Source organism: Magallana gigas, chromosome 3, assembly GCF_963853765.1.
Source record: "Magallana gigas chromosome 3, xbMagGiga1.1, whole genome shotgun sequence".
Taxonomy (NCBI): domain Eukaryota; kingdom Metazoa; phylum Mollusca; class Bivalvia; order Ostreida; family Ostreidae; genus Magallana; species Magallana gigas.
In genome coordinates, this window is record NC_088855.1 from 55,122,300 (window position 1) to 55,146,543 (window position 24,244).

Below are 24,244 nucleotides of genomic sequence, written 5' to 3' on the forward strand. Positions count from 1 at the left end.
TCCATTTGTACAAATATTGATTTTGCCATTGGCTGTGTTTGGTAACATTGTTTAACAATGTCATGGTGTCACTGGTTACTTTAAACTGTGAACAGCAAATTGGTAAACAAATAGCAAAAAGCAAAATAAAAGTCAATGGCTACCAACAGTTACCAAAAGTTACCTTTGGTATTGTTTATTAATCTTTATTATATATACAATAAAATATGTTCAAACGAAACCACTGATTACAATTTTAAGAAAAGGTTAGCAATGGCAAATATTTAGTTTTCGCCATTTTCCATAATGAATAGCTCAACATAAGGCCTTATTTTGTTGCACTATTAAGGCAAAATGAAACTAGCTTGATGGCTTTGTATGATAAATTGTTATTTTTTGATATTTTTTGCATAAAAAACGTTTACTTGTTCCAAACGTGCAACACTATGTAGAGGTTACTGTTCCACATTACACTTAAGATGACTTTAAAAGTCATTTTCGAATGTCAAGAAGTACTTACCAGACAACATGTTTGCGTTTAAAACCACTACCTGAATATAATCAGACCACTGGACCAATTCCAAATGTTTAAAAAAGATGTTCTGATGTTTCTATGGTTCATAGTTTTGTAAAATTAAAATAATTATTCTCTGCTTGCAAACTTTGTCACATAAATAAAATTGTTTTTTTTTTAATTTTTGCCTCGTATTTTCAAATGCTAAAAATATTAGCATTGCAGACATGATGTTATCATTGCAGGTTACCTTGAGAATATAAGGTCCGTGTCAGACCGATTTAATGTGTCGAAGAATACCTTTCACAACTCCATGAAAAGAACAGTATCTGTCTTAATCAATCTAATGCCAGGTATTGTCAGATGGCCAAGCAATGCGGCTGCAATTGAAGACACGGCAAGAATGTTTCGTGATCGGTCAATGTTCAAAAATGTATTGGGAGCTATTGATGGAAGCCATATTCATACTACTGCCCCCAAAACACTTGCATCAGGCTTATTTTAATCGTAAAGGGTTTTATTCGATTGTTCTGCTTGCTTCCTATGACTCTAATTTGTCATTCCGCTATGTCTGAACAGGGAATCCTGGGAGTACATAAGATGCAACTGTATTAAGAATTTCCGATTTGTTTTCAAATTGCAATGAAAATATCCGACAAGGTTATTATCGCATGGGAGATTCAGCATTTCCTATTTTAAGATGACTAGTTACACCCTTTAGAGACCATGGAAATCTCAGCCATCAACAAAGACTATTCAACAAAACTCACAACAAATCCCGTGAAGGTTTCGAACGTGCATTTGGTTTTCTGAAGTGTAGATTTAGAAGACTTTTTAAATTTAAATATTAGATATGACAGTTCTAGAGAACAATGTTCTAGCAGCTTGTGTACTTCACAACATATGTTTAGCTGAACATGATGAATGCAACCTAGAGGAGCCCCAAGACACTGAAAATAGGCCTATTGACAATGAAACCTTCAGTTACGAGGAGTTCAGGTGAGGCAGCAGTTAATGCAGCAGTTGCTTAACATCTAAAAATATCAGGAATACAAATTTGCATATGTTAATTTATTTTAACATTTTATGTAAAACATAACTAAAAATATAAATTCAAATGATGAAAACTAAAGCAAAATAAAAAAACTCCAAACTAATTTCTTTGTAATATAAAAATAAATATATATATTGATCATTTTGCAACCAACAAAAAAGGGTGCACCATTGAAAATCCAATATCCATCAATCAAAATGATGAACAATACTAAAAGGGCGTCAACATGTAAAATAAATTCTCCATTTTCCTTTACAATTGATGTTTGCAACAAATATATCCCTTTAACAAAAAAGTAAACCAATTTAAGTCGCATGTGTATCTCATATACAATCATACTACACGTACAAACAGTAAATACAAATTGAAAGGTACTGAAACATTTTCCTACAGTTTCTCAATTAGTTTTTCTATGATTTTATTTTGTTTCTCATGTATTTCCTTCAATGCATTTAGGAAGTCTCATCCCTTTCCTAGAGATATTCTGTGGGCTCATTACTACATTTCCTCTTCTTTGAGGGATCTTTCTCTGTGCATGAATTCTCTTCACTGTTCTTCGTTTCCACAGGCTGGCCCTTAGAGAACTCTTTAACAAGGGTGAATTTAAGCCAGGATTATCATGTAAAAGTTCATACATCTCTGACTCATGGAGAAATGGTTTCATTTTCTTGTTTCCTGTCTTTTTCTTCTCTGCGATATAATTTCTATACGATCTTATAAGCGAATACAACTTTTCTCTACATATTGTTCAGGACCAGGAATTTTTTTTGGTTTTGAGATCCCTTTTAATTCCTTTGCAACTTTGTTCCACATGTTCCTTGTAAAAAAAATTTTCTTTTCCTTTTGAGCTTTTAAAACTGCTGGCAGTTTTTCCGTGTCAGATCTCCTTTCAAATATTCAGCTATAAACACTGATTCTAGGTCATGATTTTCTTCTACAACCTGTCCCATTTTGTCTTCATCTGGCAATGGTGTTTATATATGTATCAAATAATAAAGCAGTCAGCCAACAATGACAGACTACCATCACAGTGTCAAAGTACAAGGTACCGATAAGGTATCCGCAAATATTTACAAAATATCATCATATTTTGACAAGGTACAAGTGTCTGCATATATACAATAAAGCAAAGATGTATCAGTGTGTTAGTGAAGGTATTGTTGTATAATGAAAAAGTAATAACAGAGAGAACTGATATCACCTTATAACGCCAAAATAAATATCAGCATACACAGTTAAACATCGTTCTAAATAAAGAAATTTCAGCTTAATTTTTTTTACAACGCTGTTGAGGGATTCCATACTGTAGCATATTGCGCTCATGTTAGACATTGTTATCATATTTAAATTAACAGTCTGACTATGAATTTCTGCGGGGAATCTTATGAAACCAATAGCCTGCCAATATCTCAACATGTCTGTGACGTTAACAGAGGACAGGCATGAGATGGCTTCCTCCGGGTGGTAATATCCTGAAAAGAGGAAAGCTGCTTGTTGATGCACTAAACAGGAAATTAGAATACTCAGAGTCAAACCTGATTATCACTGGAATAGAGTTCAAAGATTTTTCATTTCTTTTATATACTGATTATGTGAAGAATTTTACTTACATCGGAGGCAAATTTGCATTAGAACTGTGGTTGAATTATAATGCGCCACGTTTTGTCCAATCTAATTAGCGGGTGCAAGTTGTAGAGGCAAGAGACGTTCATATGTAAAGTATCTATACTACTATATTAAAATAATAGACTCGAATTTTTGGGCTTTAAAACCGATAAATCAGAAGGGTACTGTCTTTTGTTTTATATATTTTAAACATTATTGGTACTTGAAGATTACCAAATTTGTTTTTGTTTTTCTCAACCAAGCTTCGTTAATTAATAATCAACGAAAATTCCTTTGAAAAATCCGGAAATCATCTGAATTTTTTGGATTTTACAATCTTGCGCATTACATTCACGCTAAATCACGGGAGGCTCTTTATTTTATGTTTCCACAATATTACATTTGCATGGTTAAACTTGGAAACGATAAAACAAAAGGTTGTTAATTTTCATTGGAAATTTGTTTTGTTCATCAAAGAAAATACGGGAGATAACTCTAACACAGTGCATTTACTATAAAAAATTCCAGAGAGTTTCGAATGTCAACATGGTGTGTAAAAACGTTGTTGAAATATGTTGAATTCTGCAATTATAGAATTAAACTTTTCGAAGAAAGGTATTTACAGCTTTAAAATGGTTAGTTATGAACAATTTGACTGTTATATACATGTGACATTTCCTTTTCCTTAATTAGATAGCAAATACGATATCATTTTAAAAATATATTTTTTAATATTTTTAAAAAGTACGTAATTTACTTCAAGTTGACTGAGCTGATGAAAACTCATTATGTAAAATTACTACATATCAAATGTTATGTCAAAATTAGCTGCAGAACTGTAGCTCTACAGAAAAGAGTTGACGGACCGTCTATTAACCCAAATTTTCCTTAGAGCTACAGTTCTGCAGATATGTCAATATTAAGTAATTTCAATATGTTTTGAACAGTTTTAATGTTTAAAGTTCAAACCACTTATCATTGAAAACTCGAGTTTTACACAATGATAAATACACTTTTTAAGGAATTACGCACAATCCATTCATCATATGCTTATCATCTGATGGCACATCCATGTTCAATTAAGTGTTGTAATTCCTTCGCACCCAGTCCAATTTAAAGCTTTAGGATGAAAGATTTTTCCGGCTTTTGTTATTATCAATTGATGAAAAATATATTATTAGAACTAAGCTGACGGAAAATATATTGGTGACAGCCTAATAAAAAAAGTGTCTGCAATGGAAAATTGTATTCATATGACATAAAGGTTTTTTCAGAGAGAGATATATATATATATATATATATATATATATATATATATATATATATATATATATATATATATATATATATATATATATATATATATATATATATATATATATATATAGATATATATATATATATAGAGAGAGAGAGAGAGAGAGAGAGAGAGAGAGAGAGAGAGAGTTTTGAATTACAGACTAACTCCATGTCGAAAATGCTCATTTTCCTATATATACTCCATACTTTATTAGAAAAGCGTCAAAACAGCATCAACAGTACCAAGGTCAAGGAGGTATTGCATTAAAATAGCGAAGGCAAGTTTAAGAAAATAACTATATAGTGAACTGAAAATCCTAAAGAACAATTAAACAAATTTTTATCAAGATTTTTAAGGGATAAACCTGCAACCCACGTGCACCTTACCTTAAAACTGATGGAAAGGGACAGAAACGGAATTCTCAGAGACTGAATAAAAGCGTACTTTTAAGACAACACTCTATAATATTACAGTATTGTCACTGACGAAGTACTTCATTAAATACAGTGTGCTCCCTGAACCGATTCATAAGTTTTGTAATATTAGTCCTACATTTACTTTATATGTACATTAATGTCACATAACATGTGAACAAATTAAATCAATAACCTCATTATATGTGAAAGGGTATTCTTGTCAAATATGGCCGAAAATACGAAAAATAGGCACCACACAAAAGATAAGAAACGTAGTATACAATTAACGAATAGCACAAAGAGCTCCACGTAAATAGTGCCTAAATATCACACAAAGTGTGAAAATGTAAAACAAATTAGATCATTATTCTTACTGGCCATTCTATATTGGTTTCTACAGATTCTCGTTGCTTAGAAAATGGTTTAGAACCACTGTCGTCTAAACGATCAACTGCTAAACAAGGCACCATAAAGTTCCCCAGTATCAAGTGTCTATAAATCAATTGATGAGTACCACGTTGATGTTTTAATGAACTCTTTTACATTTCTGTTTATTATCTTTATCTATGTTTGCGATAGACAAATTGTTCAGAATTAATAACAAAGCCGTGTTTTAATGTTTACAATAGGGCAAACCGACCGACATTCAAACAATGTTTGCGATTTTGCTATATGGCAATAAGCTACACTTAGGAGAGTTTTTCGGAAAATCTTGAGACATTTAGTCTTATTCCTTTGGGATAAAAGTTAAATCATTGAAGTTTCACCAAAAATAAACAAGAATGTCTTTTATTTATACATCGTCACAGAGTCCGATCTTCATAAATACGACCGGCGTATCTAATCGTAGAAATCAAAATGAAGGAGTTTTGTGAGGTTTTTTTTTTATTACTTAACAAGTTCAAAATCAAGACATGGAACCCTATTGCAATCCGTTTTCGTTATAGTGCACCGACTGTCAATTTTAAACTCGGAAACTACAGCTTTACCCAATGTGAAGCCGTAGTTATTATAAATTCATGCACCCCCCCCCCTCCCTCCTCCATCACATACACCTCACAGGGACCATTATTTTAATGAGAAGACAGTAAGTAAAGAAAAATCGATCTATTACGTTTTGTAAATGTTGTCTCTAATGTCACATAACTATATTTAATGACTTTATTACATAATATTTTAAGGATTTTAAAAAATTACATTTTTTCCCCAGAAATAATCGTTAAACATAAGGTAGATCAGGAATTCTTAATCTAGTCCCAGAAGATTTACACAAACACGGGGGATTCTGAGCCACGCACACATTCATTAGTTTCAATTTGCATGGCGTTTCAAGCAATAAAACAGTCCTATTTTATCAAAGATAACAATTCCGATCCCGATGATAATGAATATATCATCGATCGCTTTAGAATAGATACCTAATTGTTGATGGGGGGACAGGGAATAATTCTGAGTTGTCTACTCCGCTTAAAGACCAGTTGTCGCGTTGAATTCCCTCATTTGTGTTTACAATGTACAACTCATTATTCGTTTATTAGTTTTTTAACTGCTACTGCGGAAAAAAAACCTCTTGAATATCTCCATCATGGAAGATGAGTGGTCACGGGTAAAGACAGTGTGCCTCTGCCGACCAGACGGTTTTCTGACCAGTTGAATAGCTGTAAGGTTTTTCAGCAAGATTGGATTCTTACGACAGACCATAGAGACAACTTGATCATCAGTACCATAGAAAGCGTATTGACAGCTGAACTAGGAGAAATAATGTCAATAGTCGTTTGGCAATGGCTCGCGGAGAACGTGGCTTAGCGTCCTTCCTCCTTTTGGGGTTCTTTAGTTTTGTGATCTCTAAGAATTTTCACTTGGGACTGATGATGTTAAGGGGTAAACGGAATTGGGCCAGCTATGAACTCCAAGCAAGTGCTATATCCATTGCTGTAGAAAACGCAAGAACGGACGGCTATTTCCTAAATCATACTTTTACGTAAGTAAAACAGATTACTGCATTTTTAAACAAATCAAATTTATTAAGATTAAGCAGTAAATTTAACCATTCAAATTTTAAAAAACACCGCAAACTAACGAAAAAGATTAATACTGCTTCATCATATAAAAAAATGAAAGTTTTGTTTTATTGTTCCTTTCAGTTTTTTATGTGGTTTAAATATTTTTTTATGCCCGATTAATTAGCTATGTGTTATAACGATATTTTCATTATCAATTGTCTCGTTATTAAAACTATTAAAAACCTTGCAGTGAGTTGTCCTATCCCCCCCCCCCCCCCCTTAAATTTATTTATCAACGCATTCTTTTTAGTTCTATGATATGAAGAATATTTTAAATCTATCTTGATACACATAAAATGTTTCATGGTTGGACCAACGTAGATTCTAATATTGTATTATTGAATCTATGAACTGTAAAAAATGATTGATTTAAAAATTAGAGTTAAAAATGTACTGTGAAATAAAGAAAAATAATGAAAATGCTTGATCGAATTGAATAGATTAAAAAATTAATGAATATATTTTTTACTAGATAATTAGTAAAATTTTAAAAGAGCATGTTGTAAACGATGTATGAAGTGTAATGTATAAACCATACTTCATATACTTGCTGTAAAATTCGAGAAAACAAATGGAAAATCATCTAGTTTCCATTAAAAAGGGGTTGAACAGTCAGAAATCACGTTCCCTGCCACAATAAAAACATTAGCATAAATTCCTGATAGAAACCTGATAACAGTATATCATAGCGTTTTGTAATACTTCGTCTTCTCTTTCATTGGATGACAAGGTCTTGCTATAACAGAACCAAAGCTTGATCAAGTGAGCTACAGAGGGAAGTGCACAGCAGGCTTTGACAAGGAAGAACAAACTTACAGATTTATTTTTTTAACTTCGAAACTTTACCAAAGTCACAAATAGCACAATTAAATACGGATGCTGGGTTGCACACACAAAGAAAGACACTAAGAATGGAGTGACGGTGTAAATGGTTAAGGAGAATTGAAAAAAACTTCGAAATTATACTCTTGTTTCATAAGAATTTTTACATTTTTATGAAATTACAAAATTCTACGAATTAACATAAATTTCAAAAATCAATTTTTACAGTAAATAGGAATTGCGCCCTTTAGTTTTTACTTATAAAAAGAGGTATAAGAGAAAAATTTACTGGTACAACACTTGAATCTAGATGAAGATTGTAGTTCAATATTGAAATAAATACCTGTACTTATATACGCTTCTCTTAAAACCTTTCTGTAAATGTAACTATATCGCAGAAAAATATATAGCTAGAATGCAAACGAAACGCATTTGGTGCATTCACCGTAATCACGTGTTGAGTTAACAGTAAAAATTTGCAAGAAAATATGATAGAACATGTACTTAATTATGTATGGCATTTTTGCATTGGCTGTGTGATTCTGAAAAAAAAAATCTTTGATAACTATAATCAACATGTTTGTTGAAGTTCCTTACATATCAAAATTATTTGGGAGGAGCTGCTTACTCTAATGAATGTTATTAATATGGATAGCTGAAGAAGGAGATGACCATCTTTGTAAGAACGATTCTCAGTATCCTATAGACCCCATGGCATAATAATATGTTTAGACTGCAGAAGCAAACCAAACAGTTATTCGTTTTTCAGAAAAAATGTTGTAAGCTGAGAAATTGGTACGAAAGATGAATAGGGCCTCATAATTTTTTTTTTAACTCGTAATAAGGAGAAAAGATCACGTAATTACAAGAAAAGACTAGTTATTATGAAGAAAGATCTCATTATTACGAAAAAAAATCTCGACATTCCGATAAGATATCTTTACCTTACGAGTTTACCATGTTATTACGAAAAAAGATCTCGTTATTACGAGATAAGGTCTCTTTTTAACGGGTTAATTACCTCGTTTTTCCGAGAAAAGATTTTGTTTTAGAAAGAAAATATCGTGTAAGTACAAAAAATCTTGTTCTAACAAATTTATTATCTCGTTATTAGCAGAAAAGATCTCGTTATTACGAGAAAAAAATCGTGTTATTACGAAATAATTATCTCATTATTACGAGAAAGATCTCGTTATTGCGAGAAAATATCTTTTTATTGCGAGTTAAGTATACCTTTTTATGACAAAAGAAGATCTCGTTATTACGAGAAAATATCACATTATTTCGGGCCAATTATCTCGTTATTTCGAGAAAAGATCTCGTTATAACAAGAAAATATCTCGTAATTACGAGAAAAAATCTCGTTATAACGAATTCTTTATCTCGTTGTAAAGAGAAAAGATCTCGCTATTACGAGAAAGGATCTCGTTATTATGAGAAAAGATCTATATAAAATGGTGCGTTTCTAGATGGACCCCGAAGTCGATTACTCTACTCATCAGTCTATTTTTGTTTACAGAAACGTTAATCCGTTTTTGATTATTTTTTAGATAACAACTATCATTTTTTTTTAATTAAAGTTCCACATAATATATATTTCATGAATACTGTGTTATCATTTTAGTTCGTGGGGATCAATTTTTGTGGGTAGCCATCATTTTTTTGGTTCGTAGTGACGTAATTTCGTTGATAGTAAGTCTGTATTAATTTTAAAAAATATTAAACAAATGCTTGAATATACTTCCGTGGGGATGTAAATTCGTTGGCAAGGGTTACCAACGAAAGCTACGAACATTGGGCCCAACCATTTTACATTACGAGAGAATAAAACAAAAAAGGCAACATTTAATAGATCTTTTCTCGTAAAAACGAGATTTTATTCGTAATAACGAGATCTTTCCTCGTAATTACGAGATATTTTCTCGTACTAATGAGATCGTTTCTCGTAATTACGAGATATATTGTTGTTACGAAATCTTTTCTCGATATGAAGAAATATTTTCTCGTAATTACGAGATGAAAATATTTTTATAATGTGGCCCTATTCGTCTTTTGAAATACATATGGTTTTCAACCAAGACCTTGCGATTTGAAACAATCCTTTTTTGTTGAATTCCTTTCCTTTTTTTTTTCTTTTTTTGGCTGTGATGAATTTATTGATTTGATAATTTGTGGAGTTAAATTGTAGAGTATTTATCCTTACTAAAAAAATATTTGACCTTAAAATGATTTTTTATATCTGATTGGTCTAGAAAGTCACATGAAAGGGCGAACGTGTTTCCCGAGGAATAAATATCATAATCCACCTCTTCTGGATTCTCTTGATTTTTTATTCCAATCACATGAAAAAGCCATTATGAGCACACGATACACACAACTATGTTTATTCAAAAATATTTAATTATTTTAATTCTGTTTGAATCACAAAAACCTATTTAAGATCAAGAACCATAGATTTATAAAAGGGTCTGGCCACGCATAGTCACCAGTTTTCCTTATATTTCATACACGGACACACCTAGGTGTAAAACGCAAAAAACATCTAAAAGTTGGTTGCTGGGTGTAACCGTTGCCATGGTAATCGAGGCTAAAGATGGAAAAATAGCGAAACTTACCTACTTTGAAGCCATATCAGAAGGTTTTGCCCACTAATGTAAACTATCAAAGACATAACACAGCCTTTGTCTTATTTTCAATTCTTTAATTATATCAAAAAATTGATGGAGAAACCAATACTTTTAAAAATGTTACGATGGAAATCGTAAAAAATTTCTGAAATCAGTTTTTTGCAGTTTTTTAATAAGCCGAAATGGGAAACTATTAAATTTTTACATCCATATAAATATATATTTTATTTTGAAAATTGACATCCGTTGCTATGGCAACAAGGCCAAAAAATCGGAAAAACTGAGGATTTGAAGATGAAATTGATATGCTTTAATTCCTGATTTTAGAATTTTTTTGCAATTGATTAATAAGTTGGAAGTTGTAAAAATATATCTAAATTTTCATTATGTACCACAAAGCTTTGTTATGCAACACAGAAGTGTTGTTGTATGACGAAAATCTGTGACTATGCGTGGCCACCGAATTTTGATTCTTACATAGAATTGATCTTAAGTAATCTTCTATTCGAATTTATGAAAGTAAAGAGATCCAATAACATAGAAAATCAAACAATCACGACTTTATTGCTTTCAAAAAGGTCGAAAAACTTTTAGGAGTGAATGTATTTTCTATGATAATATGTTGTTTGGTATAATAAAAAGTTAATTGCATGACTGTTGGGGAAACATAAATATTAAATCCCCAAGAAAAATCATTTTTTTTTCGTACGAGACCTTTGGGAAATATGGTTTTTCTTGGGGAAAAAAAACTTTAAAATTTCCCACCATCATGCAATGATTGTATAGTATTACATATTATTTAATACAATACGGCTTTTGAGGGACAACTCTTTTAAGTTGCACTTTAGAGGTTCTCAAATTTTCATAAAATGAATCATAGTTTATATTTTTATTGAATTCAATATCATGCCAAATAAACAGAATGCATCGGATCTGATAATCTGACAGACTTTTAATTGACGTAATCTTTCAAGGCAGTCTTTTCTCGTCTTGGCCTTCTATTTACACGAAAATGTTAAAACATTATAACCATTTTCGTGGGGAGCTGGAGTAGTATCACTATTTATTTAGGCCTAATGATTGCTATTATATTGCATTTGTTTAAAGGGATCAGATGATACATCAGTCATTGTTCTTTTGAAACTAGTGTACGAGGGGCGTTCAATAAAAAATGCCATCGTTGTTACAAAAAATAACACAATAAGATATTTTTGTTTATTTTTTAATGGTTACCTTAAAAATACTGTCCTTTAACAGACACACATAACTTCAACCGATTAATCCAAGCTTTGAATGCATTTCTTTGATGTTTTTTGGGGAATTGTATTCATGTAAATGGCAGACCCCAAAGCATTCCGTGAAGCATATCTTCTTCAGGACAAGTGCTTTTTAGCCGGGCTCTGCTGAAAGCAGAGTCCTGGCTGTAGGCAGGCAAATCGCCAATATTACTATAAATAGCACAACTTCAAAAGTAAACAAAAAACAAAACAGTGTCAAAGTAAAGCTTCCGCTCTACCAAATAGTTACACAAAGAGCCATGTTTTTTGTCAAAAGTGTTTGCATTTTGTTTTTTTTAATTTCGAGAGAATTGTCTATCTTTTATAGTTTTCTTATTAATAACTTGTTTTAAAAAACAAGACTATGTATTTTGAACACATACAATGCACATGAACTACTTTGCTGCACGTTGAAGAAATGGGGATTGAATATATAACGCTTGTTGCATAATTCAAGACAGCAACTGTTGAACTTTTTTCTACTAGACATATTTTTGTTTATAGCCGCTTACAAAATTTGGACGCTTTCCAGATGACGCTTTGCCGACATTAAAAGTATGAGAGAGAGAGAGAGAGAGAGAGAGAGAGAGAGAGAGAGAGAGAGAGATATTTATTTTCAGTCTTTAATACACAATATGCATAAAGACAAACCAAAAGAACCCGGCTTTCAGTACTTCAATACTTTGATTTAATTTAAGAAAAAAAGAGTCACAAGGAGACAAGCGAGGATGAGGCAAAACATGAACCTTTTTCTTTTTCCAAAAATGATCTCAATCTGGAAATTAGGTGCTGGGGTGTTGTCATCAAGAAGTGGAACGTTGTAAATTCCAGAAAAATTGGTCTCTTTCTTTAGTAATGTTTCTTAGCTTTCTTCAGTGAAGATTGCGTATAATACTTCCTTTGTACATCGGTTTACAATAAAAGAGCGTTTTACCTTTTTAGTCAACCACATCTTGTAATCAATTTTCTTCTGAGGTTCAAAATAATATGTAGCCATGTATCATCAGTAACAATTTCCGATAAACTCGTCCATTGCAGTTTTTGTAGATAACTCTATGTTAACATACATGTATCTTCATTTGAACATAATTAACTCGTATGTTGACATAAATATCTTGCACTTTCACATAGTAAATTTGCATGTTCACATAAATAAGTCGCAAATGTTAAAATAAATAAGTCGCATGTTGGCATAATTATGTTGCATTTTGCATCTATGATGTCAGAGTCTGGCATTGCTTATAAAAAATAAGATTCTCTAAAAAGATTTGTAACTTGCATGTCAACATAATTATTTTGCATGTTGACATACTTTTCTTGTGTGTTGAAATTAGCATTTCTTGATTGTTTTTAAAAACGTATTACAATATTACTTATTAGGTTTGTTACTCACTGACTACAGAAATATATCAGATTAATCAACCTCACAGATGGCGAGACGAAGCTTTGTTTTGGACGTTATTCGTCCATAAATCAATATATGACCAAAATCCTACTCGTACGGTAAATACCATTGAAAGAGAGGCTTCATTACAGACGATGTAATCTATATTGTTTTAGGTAAAGATAAAACATAATAACAACAAAGAAATAACGGAAACTCGCAGTCATCTGTTTTAACTACAATATATTAGCAGCCGTACTTCTACGTTGTGTCGTCTCTGCAACAAAGTGAAATATAATTCAAACGCCTCAAACTGCTGACGGTCATCGTATGATTAAATATGGAGGGAACATTTACCGCGCCTAGAAGTAACCATGGAGACACAATACAAAATTGACAGCAAAATTTGATATAACGAGTGGAACATTATCTCACAGCATGATTATTAAGTATATTCATTTTAAAATTATTTCTTGAACAGCGTGCTTCTACTCGAATATAGCATGCAATAGCAGATAACAAGATGATATGAAAATCATTGGCCTTATGACATACCGACTGGAATGGCTGTTTCGCTTCTATGATCAAAGTGAAAGCCAAAGAAACCGATACCGCCGCTTGTTATACTTCAAAATAAATGGCATATTTCTGTTTCAGGGTTACGACATGTTTTGAAGAAAATATGTCGCAGACGGCGGGAGAGACAGTTCGCCTGATTACGGAGGAGAAAATTGACCTGCTGCTCGGTCATCCCTCTTCAAAACGTAAGGAAATGATAATCAACCACTGGGGGATCTACTAGTATATCACAATGCTATCGACTTGCACAACCTTGTAATGAGTACATACAGGTGCCCGTAAGAATAAACTCCCCTCTAATTAATAACTTAATCAATGTCCATATATAAGTAAATAACGTCACCACTTTTTATTTATGAAATTAAGTCATTTACCTAAGTTTGTTTTAGTCGTATTTTAGTCGTAATGATTCCCTAAAAATTCCACTGCCTCGGTTTTAATTAATACAATTACGCATGCTCAGAATCATTTGGAATTTGGATTTGAACATATGCCTTTGCTCAAACTAATTTGAATTTGAAACAACACAGTCAACACAGAAAAAACACAACAACCCCTCCCCCCTTCCAAAGAAAAAGAAAACAACAACAAAAAAACCCAAAAAACCCCAAACAAACACAAAAATTACAAAAAAAACATTGCTCAACTATGAATACTTTAAAATACGTGTATGTTTGATCGATCAACCATCGTCTGGGCTACTGTTTTTAACCAAAAAAGATGCTTGACAACAACGTCACAGTTCATGTGTATTTGTAGAACCTCGGCGGAGCTAGAAGATCCAAATAGCATTGCGACACGGAAAGCGTTTTCCACACGAAACGAAACTTCTATATTTAATAAATCACATCTAGTACGATTGTTATTGACTGTAGGGAATTCAAAACATTAATTAGTCAGACCTTTAGGCAGAGATGTGCCCCTTCGACCTCGAACAACAAATCATAAAGTGTCCTTATATTCATTCAGAAACCGTGTTGGATAAACTCACATTTTATAAAAAGAAATTAAATACCATAAAAAATCTGGCTCCAAAGTCCACAATAAAGGTGATATCTTGTTCAAATGAAAATGAAATTTTTTTAAAATTTCAATTTAAAAAAAAAAAAAAGACGTGCCTTTGTTTAAAGGAATGAATGAATATGTATACTTGTATGTCACAATGGTGTGTTCAGGACAGATGAAGACAATGATATACCAGTACACAAACATTTATTTCAAATCCTTGACCAATGTTAAATTTGTGGTCCATCTTCTATGACCTTAAACATATACAACAAAAACCAGTTTAATACCAGCCTTAGTTACCTATTGTGTATATATATATCTTTTGCTGATATAGGGAATCTTGGGCCTGCCTACGTAACGCCCTACTATAACTTACCCCACATCAGCTGGGAGGCCAACGACCCGACCTTCAGCAAGAAGGATATCTTCAAGACCTTCATCCGACTGTCCGCTACATTCAACAAAGTGGGGCTAGCCACCGTGGCCCTCTTCTCCGAGTTCAAATGGAATGTGACGGGGTTACTAATCCAAGCCTCATACGGTGGGGACTTTCATCATGTATCTTTAAATAAAGAATAGTATATCCTGTACGTTAATTCTAGAATGTGTGAATCAAACATTCTTGTTACCTCATGTTATAGAGTATGAATGTTTAGCATATACTTACTTTTTAAAGTTATATACTAAGATAAGTTTTATTTTTATATATTTTTTTTTTTTATTTAAGAACAAGGTGTAATCAACACTGTCTTATGTACATACTGAAATTGAGAGAAAACATATGGAATATATTATCTTTGTTGAACAATAGATCTCAAAATGAACTTAGATAGAAGAGATGAATACAATTTCCAAAATATTTGGATTTACAGAAATATTAAAAAAAACAATAAATTTATTTCTCTATAATTCTGCCTTTAAAATCCCAACTTATTCCTTAGAAGTTCAAATATTAAAAGATATTTTCTAAAATATATTTGGAAACTAATTTAAATACAATTGATATTGGACTAGGATTGAAATAGTAGCTTTATGTATTACCTATTCAAGTTTAGATCGATCATACACAAGCCTTGCATTGTCAATATGATTTATCATAATACTGTAAAAGAACAAATTTTTTAAAGTGCTTTGAACTCATGTCGAATCATAATTCTAAATCTCTGAGATTATAGTGTGCATCAATTTCAATTATTTTTGATGCTATCTGTCCTCTTGAGTTGTTTTTCTGAATCTGATTCTTTATGCAAACATTTTATGTAAGCATTGGGTGCTTATTTCCGAATATCGTCGATCCTATAACACACCAAGCCGTGCAGACAATTTTAATACTGTGCGTTATAGCGCGTTATGATAAATTGTTTGCAAAGCCTGGTGTGTTATTGAATCGACAACAAATCAAAAACAATAAGCATCCACTGGCTCTAACTATATTTTTATTGAAGTTTATTTGTATAAAAAATTCTTTAACGAAAAAATATGATTTTACGATTAATTTTCACAAGTACATATCAAACTGGTTAAGTAAGTTTGAACGTTTCATTTAATCTTACAATAACGAATCAACTAAAGTACTCAAAAACGCGTTATAATGTTTACTTGTGCTCATACGCCGTGCTAAGGTTTGGCGCGCTAATGAACTTTGGAGTCACAGATTTCCAATGCAAACATTGAAAATACTGAATGTAAATGTATAAATATGATATCTGTTATACTCTCATTTTTATTACAGTTTTCCTGTATGGTTATGTGCATTGTATGTATACTTCTGACGATTTGTATTAATCAGGTTTAGGTAGCTAGCATCGAATATTAAAAAAAATACGGACGCGGGATATGCATTTTTCCAGCTAAACTCACTATCAGTCTTACCAGCATTACCATTGTCGAAAACTTTTCACTGTTCAAAGAAACATTACTTTCCATGATTCATGAATATTGGAATTATTTTATTTTTGTTGTTTAGACGTATGCTTACATGCTATGAATGGTTTTCTGGGCAAAGTGGATGAAAACAATATTACTGTTACGTCATACCAAAGGTTTTCAGAGATTCCCACCGTCAGCGAAATTGACGCCTATCTGAACATTATCAAGAAGACATCCAGAAGTATGTTTATAACGTACTGTCTTAAATAATCCAATCTGTTTATGAAATATATAATAACAGAAGACAATTTTGCAGTTTTTCAAATTCCAAAACATGACGTGCATTTGATACTTGAAAGTGTTTAAAATACCAATCTACTTTTATCAATACAATACTTTTGCATTTATTTCAGTTGTGTTCATCTGTGCCGAAGATGACAATTTCCGGAATATAATGATTCGCGCTCATCGCCTTGGAATGACTTCTGGAGATTACGTTTTTATTGATCCTAACTTCCTGTCAAACGACGATCATTATCGGTACAGCACATGGTTCAAAAACGACTCTGATGACGTCATATCAAGAGAAGCTTATCGTCACGTGATTCATGTAAGTGTATGCAGCTATTGCTGATAAAACAGGAGATAAAAATGTTAAATGCAGTAACCTTTAAAAGTTTAAACATTTAGATAATTCAAGTTTTCTTGAGTCGTTGCTGTACGTGAGGAATTATTGAAGGCAGACAAAAATAATGTTGTTGAGTCACTTTCACCAAATTTTAATAATCATTAAAATAGTACATGTGTTTACTTAAGAAATAAACAACATTATTTAGTGAACATGGCGTTATGAATAGCAATTGCTCAGTTGCCATATTCCATGATGCGCGCTAGTTCTTGTTCCAAGAAATAGATAATTTAATACATCTTACCGAAAGTCCAAGGTCTTGTTAAAATAGTTCTAATATATTGCATCAGATGTACAACTCTAAAAATTCAGATTTAGAACAAATAGGTTGGTATCTTTTAGGTGCTTCAGATCCAATTCATTTAACAGTAACCCTCTTCCGCAGATAACGTACACCAAAATCAAACTTAAATTAGCCAGCTTAACTTAATCACTTTTTATTTGTTGAAGAGTTAAATTTTGTCGTTTTCACGTATAATTAAACTTATAATAGGAACATTAAGCTTTATGCTGTTTAACGAGCAACATTAACCCCTGGCTTACGTGTTGTAGCTGACGGCAGCCCGATGGTTCGACGATGAAAGCGAGAGACGTCATATGGAGCTACTAAGAACAATACCCAAGAGGATGACGGAAATACCATGGAACGATTCAATAGCTCTTAATGAAGGCTTATTTGTGAGTTCACTTTCAAATAATCTCATAACATTCAATATGACACATATGTATATATAGTGGTAGCGGGGTTTGATGATTTATATAAATACTAAACTTAATTTTGTCAACAGAAAGCACAACAACACATATCGTATTTTAGGATACTTTGTAAATTGTGAATGGGTAATGATTTTAGAATTTTTAAAATCTACTCTGACGTCACGCCAATGACGTCATAACAATGAAATAAAACGAATCATTCAGCCAAAAATTTGAATCCCTCAGTAAATTAGAACCACCCTGTCTTATTCCCTAGCCCTCCCGTTCTGCCGCCACTCTACACGATTCTATGTACCTGGCTATTCTGTGGTGGGAACACTGTTTTAAAAATGGACTTGACCATAGAAACGGGACAGAACTGTTTAAGTTCACTCACAAACTGTCTTACAATGGTAAGGTACTATCTTTTATTTGCCGTTCATCTCCAGTATTTAAACAACAACAAAAATTCAATTGGCAAAGTTTTTTTTACCGTGAGCATTATTTTATCAGTTACTACTATATTGACGCTTCGCTCCAGCCGCCCCGTTCTTAATCGCGTAAATTTTACTTAACTGATTTTATAATAAGTATGGTATGACTGTTAAGGTACGAGTGGTAAGGTCTATTTCGATGGTAACGGGGACAAACAGCCCGCCTTCTGGGTGGAAGACCTAAAGAACACCAGCGACGAAACCAGGCTTGTTGGCATCATAGAGACGTACAAGGATTCTAAGGTACGACAATGCTTTTGTTAATTTTCTTGGAGAAAATTGTCGCTCATTCATTGGTTTATTGCATGTGACACGTGACTGTCAGTTGTTTTTTATCGGATACATATTTTTTTTTTTGGGGGGGGGGGGTGATTAAAGTCATACACGGCGAGTCAAATCAACCCGCTTTATTTCCGAAGACATTCTTTCCTTTTGGATACTCATAATAACTATAAACCATTTTTGGCGACGTCTTAATTACACGATTTCCAAATGATTAATCATTCAAAACCACTTATTTTTGGACAGGGCCTTCGTAGATTTGCACATACACGAACCCTTTGCGATTTATCGCGAAATTTTGCGTTTATAATTTTGCGAATAAACGCATAAATTTATTTTCAATATTTCAAACAAATAGTACGATTCGTTTACTAGCAAAATTAAAATAAAATAGTATTTTAGCTATCAGCTCCAGTGACTTTACAACATTCGTACCTATAGACAATGAAAAAAAACGTCAACGATATATCCAAAATTAAATTGAATGTAATGAGAAGTTCTTTACATTACAGCTGTTCACTTTATGGGAGAACAACTTGTGGCTGACCAGCGACGGACTGGCCCCTCCCAGTACCCCTGTCTGTGGGTTCTCCAACGAAAACTGCCCACCTTTAGTCAAAGGTAGACTCTCTCTCTCTCTCTCTCTCTCTCTCTCTCTCTCTCTCTCTCTCTCTCTCCACAAGTTGTATCCTAGTAATAAGCCAATGCGATAATAAAGATATGAAAATGTTACTGTGAAATCATTAGATTTCGTGGTGGCTCAATTTTCGTGGGATTCGTGGGTACGTCTCATCCATGAAATAACATCCTCCACAATTAATAAATTAGGGCTAAAAAGAAATAATTACATTTATTGGTATAAGAGATTTCATGAAATGAAGTCCCCAGGAACATGTAAAATTGTAGCAATCCACGAAAATTGGCTTCCACGAATTTTAATGATTCTACAGTATGGCAAAAATTTGACTGAGTCTGTTTAAATTGCAGATCACACAAGAGACATCATCATCAGCCTTAGCGCTGTGGTCGTCTTTCTCATCGCTGTCATCATCTCGGGGTTCTATATCAGGTAAGATAATACCTTTATTAACTTTTAATAGAAGCTGTTGCAACATCTCGATAGATATTGATGCATCGTTGTCCCAATATTTTAAATTTGAATTGTTGTAAGAAAGTCTGATAGTTGAAAAATCCTTTATTAAAAACAGTGAGAATCAGCCATAATGTAGCTGAAAAAAATGAAAAGGTTCTTTGTCATTGTTCGTTTTAATTTCTGTTCAGTCTAACAGCAAAATGTCGCAAGCTTTAATTGAAATCTCAAAAAAGTATAATTACAATGTGCGTGTAGTCAGTAATATGTCAGTCATTAATATGGAGTTCCTATCATACCACTCCATCGCGTTGTTACCTTTTACCAGCATGCAGTCATATAACCAAAGTAATCATTTTTTAATTGTGATTTCTGCAGAAAGAAGAAATACGACATGCAGATTTTGAAAATGACGTGGAAAATTGACTACATCGATATAAGTATGAAGAAAAGCAAACGAGGAATAGGTAGTCAGGTGAGCAGTTAGAATGATGTAAAGTTTAGGTGATTGTTGACATAGAGCTTATTAAAAGCACATTTTAAAGTTACCAAAAAATGTCTCTGACCCCCCCCCCCCAGCTAAAGAAAATTATTTCATGGACCCCAACCACCTGGAAAATATGTTTAATGGTTGGATCAGCGTACGTATATATCAGCAGCAGTTAGAAACATCTGTGACAATCTAAGTTCTTGTTAGGCAGCAGTTGTATAATACTTAAGGTGATACAAAAGTTATAGTTCAGCAGATGAGGAATAATACGAAGGGTGATATTTAAGTTAGGGTTAAACAGAAGTTGAGTAATACGTATGATGACAGAGTATTTATGGTGAGGCAGCAGTTGAATAAACGATGGTGGTGTATTAGTTATACAATAATGATTCAGCAGCAGTTGAATAAAAGATATGGTGGTTTATTAGTCGTACAATTATGGTTGAGCAGCAGTTGAATAATACTTATGGTAATATATAAGTTTTGGTTAAGCATCATTTGAATAATACCTATTGTGATATTTTAATAAGCAACGCTATTAGGAGACATATAAATGACCAGTATGAACTTATTTGATGAGTATGGCATTACATAACCAGTGAGCATACTATGCAGATGAATGAATGACATAGTATTAAATACTAGTATGCTTATATGAATGCGTTGATAGTTAAAAGACCAGAATGATAATTTGTTTAAGCTTTGGGTTAGCAGACAGTTAATTTAAATAACCAGAGTTATGTAAAATAGAAGAGAGCACCCTTAATGATTAACTGTTTTGGCCCAAATCCCCTTCCCAAGAAAAATCATTGGACCTGTATATAGTACAAAATCCTCACTTAGGAGAGATAACACATCTTTGGTAATAATTCAAAACTAGAATCTGAATGTTTATGATTTCTCCAGTAGCAACAAACAAACAGTGGTTATAAAACAAAAGGACCAATGGGCAGGCATCTTCGCTAGCCGAGGGTGTCCCAAACAGGTATCGGAAACCATTGGCTAGCGAAGATGATGGGCGGGTCGTCTGCGAGAAAGTAAAAACAGAGCTCAGGTGTTACTAATAAATTGATTAATTCGCTGTATAGAGACCACGACCTTGAGAGAGGAATGCGTCAGTCTGCATCTGTAAATATTCCAGCACGATTGGGAAAAGAAATGACCTGAAGCAATATGAGTACAGTATAACTGTAGTCCTATTCTGATCATTAATCTGGTTCTGACACCTGAGCTTGTTAGCAGATAAGGTTTCACACTTGTTTTGATATTCATTTCTTTGATTAATTAATTATCTGATCAGGCACGTAGCATCGTTTTGAAAAGGAGGCAGACTTATCCGAAAAACCTTGACCAAAAGAACCCCAACTTTTCGCAAATCTTCAAAAATCCTAGGGGGAGGGGGTGTTAGCGAGGTACCTAAAACTTTCACTGTAGGCTTTTTGTTGGTTGTTGCGTAATCAACCTGATGCTACGTGTCTGCTGATATTATATTTAATCTGAAAATTTGATTAAGACGGTTTATTAGGCAGTATTAGACGGTATTCAGGCTAGCATGATACTCAGAGACTCACATACAGTTATATGCCTGGTACAACAAACACCTGCCTTGAATAAATTCATTTGCATTTTTAAAACCTCAAAGTCTTTTATCAATCTTATTCCATTTTTATTATTCATTAACAAATTATACATGTGAAACGTCTTAGGTAGCCCATTAACAGGTAGCAGCGTACACTTACTGAAAAATTCTCTACAGATGATTATTACCGACACACAGAATCGATTTTACCTCGAAATTTATTACAAAATTTAGAAATCACTATTTCATTATGTTAAAGGATATCAGTGTGAATGTGTGAAGATGTAACAAAGGCAAAGCTTTCGTCAGTGTAGCTGTCGTAATCTCATATTACATCTAGTTTCTAGATAGGTAAAATATTACATGAACCTGTAAAAAGCTGTTTTAAAAAGACAATTGCACTGTATGTTGATTTGATTTTCAACTTTGCACCGAGCGTCCGATAAGCTGTTCGTTTTTAAAAATAGTATATTAAGAAGGTTGCATGCTAGCAGTCGAAGTTAACCATCGTTTAGTTACTCGAGTAAGCCATGTTGCCTATGATTTCTCCTGTTTTTAACAACAAAATTTGAAATTCGTGTACACCAAAGGAAACATACAATTATCTACCTCTTTTAAAGATTGATAACTTTTATTTAAAAGATATACATGTACACATGTACATGCATTTTGAGAAGATATGATCTAGTAAAATTTTTTGTTATCGATAAAAACGTTCAAAACACAGGATTTAAAATTTTAACAGTTTTAAAAGTACTTGCTTATCCAAAACTAAAAAAATAAAATATAATAAAAGATATATCAAAATTTTGTTAGCTCAGCAGGAGTGCTTTTTCCCTGAATGACCACTGCAGCAGCACTGGAACAGTCAATCTGAACTTTACACGGACAGCTGAATACAACGGGCAAATAGTGGCCCTCAAAACTAGTCCTCTGTCCGCTGTCCAGCTGACCATGACAGACCTGGTGGAGCTGAAAGGGGTAAGGAACTGGCGGTGAGGTGTTGTATTGGGGGTACAGGATAGGAAATGAGGTGTTGTAAAGGGGTAAAGAATGGGTGTCGTACAGAGGTAAGGAACGAGCGTGTTGTATGGGATAAGGAGTGGGCTGTCAGGCTTCCAGACAGGCAGTAGGTGTTGTATATTGGCAAGGAACCGGCGGTGAGGTGCTGTAAAGGGGTAAGGAATGGGCGGTGAGGTGTTGTATAGAGGTAAGGATTGGGCGATGATGTTTTGTAAAGGGGTAAGGAAAGGACAGCACTTGATGTGTTGAAAAGGGGTAAAGAACGGGGGGTGGGGTTGGGTGTTTTAAAAGGTTAAGGAAGGCGGTAAGGTGTTGTACGGAGAACATTAAGGTGTTGAAAATGATAAGTAGTGGGCGGTGAGGTGTTGCATAGTGGTTAGGAATAAGCCATGAGGTGTTGTAAAAGGGTAGGGAAGGGACAATGCAGTGTTGAAAAGGGTAAGGATCGGACAGTAAGGTAAGGTAAAGGGATAAGGTACAGGCGGTGAGGGGTTGAAAAGGTGTTAAAAAACCGGCAGTGAAGTTTTGTAAAGGAGTATAAAACTGGCGGTGAGGTGTTGTATAGGGGTAAATAAGGGGTTATACTGAAGGGTATATGCATGTACATGTAGCTACGATTTTTGACATTTGAATAATTGACATTTTGACATTTATGAGCTAAATCGTAAAAATAATGTATATTTGTTGTAGCTTTAAGTACATGTAAAATGATTGTTTATGGGGCGTGTGATAATTCTTTCAGATGCGGGATTTCTTACACCCCAACGTGAATCCGTTTGTTGGCGCTTGTATCGATCCGCCTAATATCTGCTGCCTGTTTCTATACGGCTCCAAGGGAAGTCTGCAGGTAACACTTGCGGGGTTGTAATCCCTCGTCTTTCCTGTATCATTGTTCTTCTTCTGGGATATTGGATGTGATCGGAAACGGGGACATTAAACCACTGGCGTAGAAATGATCATTATGACTGTTTCCATTCTAATTAATTAAGCCTGCACGGAGTTGGCAATACTTCACCAGTTTACCATCAGAAAACGATTATCGGTAAAAGGTCGATGGTTTTCAAAATCCTGTCAAATTCTAAGAAATATTTTTTTTACCTAAAAGGATGAATAATCAACAATTTGCTTTCGAAAAATCAAACTCGGAAACATATGTATGTTCACAAAGAAGCAGTTTTGAACGTTTCGATTTGAAATTGATATTTTGCTGAAACTTAAAGGTACACTAATCGACAATTTGCTTTCTAAGAACCAAAGTCGGCACCACATGCGTATTCATAAAGCAGCAATCTTGTACACTTTGATCTAATAGTGATATCTTGCTAAACCGTTTACGCAAAATGTAATGTATTCTAAGTAATGTACGAAAGCCGAGAAGGATCATTCGAGATTCGAGATTCGAAAT

At 33.4% G+C, this 24,244-nt stretch overlaps 1 protein-coding gene across 1 annotated transcript in view; it reads left to right on the forward strand.

The window, feature by feature from the left end:
- The first annotated feature begins 6,302 nt into the window (after positions 1–6,302).
- LOC105328111 (atrial natriuretic peptide receptor 1) overlaps positions 6,303–24,244 on the forward strand; it is a 28,269-nt gene continuing 10,327 nt past the window's right edge. Inside the window, exons 1-13 of the mRNA XM_034480518.2 lie at positions 6,303–6,849; positions 13,699–13,805; positions 14,963–15,169; positions 16,595–16,738; positions 16,911–17,107; positions 17,738–17,863; positions 18,159–18,294; positions 18,491–18,618; positions 19,170–19,278; positions 19,645–19,726; positions 20,126–20,222; positions 22,633–22,797; positions 23,582–23,686. Coding sequence (XP_034336409.2) covers positions 6,650–6,849; positions 13,699–13,805; positions 14,963–15,169; positions 16,595–16,738; positions 16,911–17,107; positions 17,738–17,863; positions 18,159–18,294; positions 18,491–18,618; positions 19,170–19,278; positions 19,645–19,726; positions 20,126–20,222; positions 22,633–22,797; positions 23,582–23,686 — 1,803 coding nt within the window. The 5' untranslated portion in view covers positions 6,303–6,649. The remainder of the gene's footprint in view (positions 6,850–13,698; positions 13,806–14,962; positions 15,170–16,594; positions 16,739–16,910; positions 17,108–17,737; positions 17,864–18,158; positions 18,295–18,490; positions 18,619–19,169; positions 19,279–19,644; positions 19,727–20,125; positions 20,223–22,632; positions 22,798–23,581; positions 23,687–24,244) is intronic.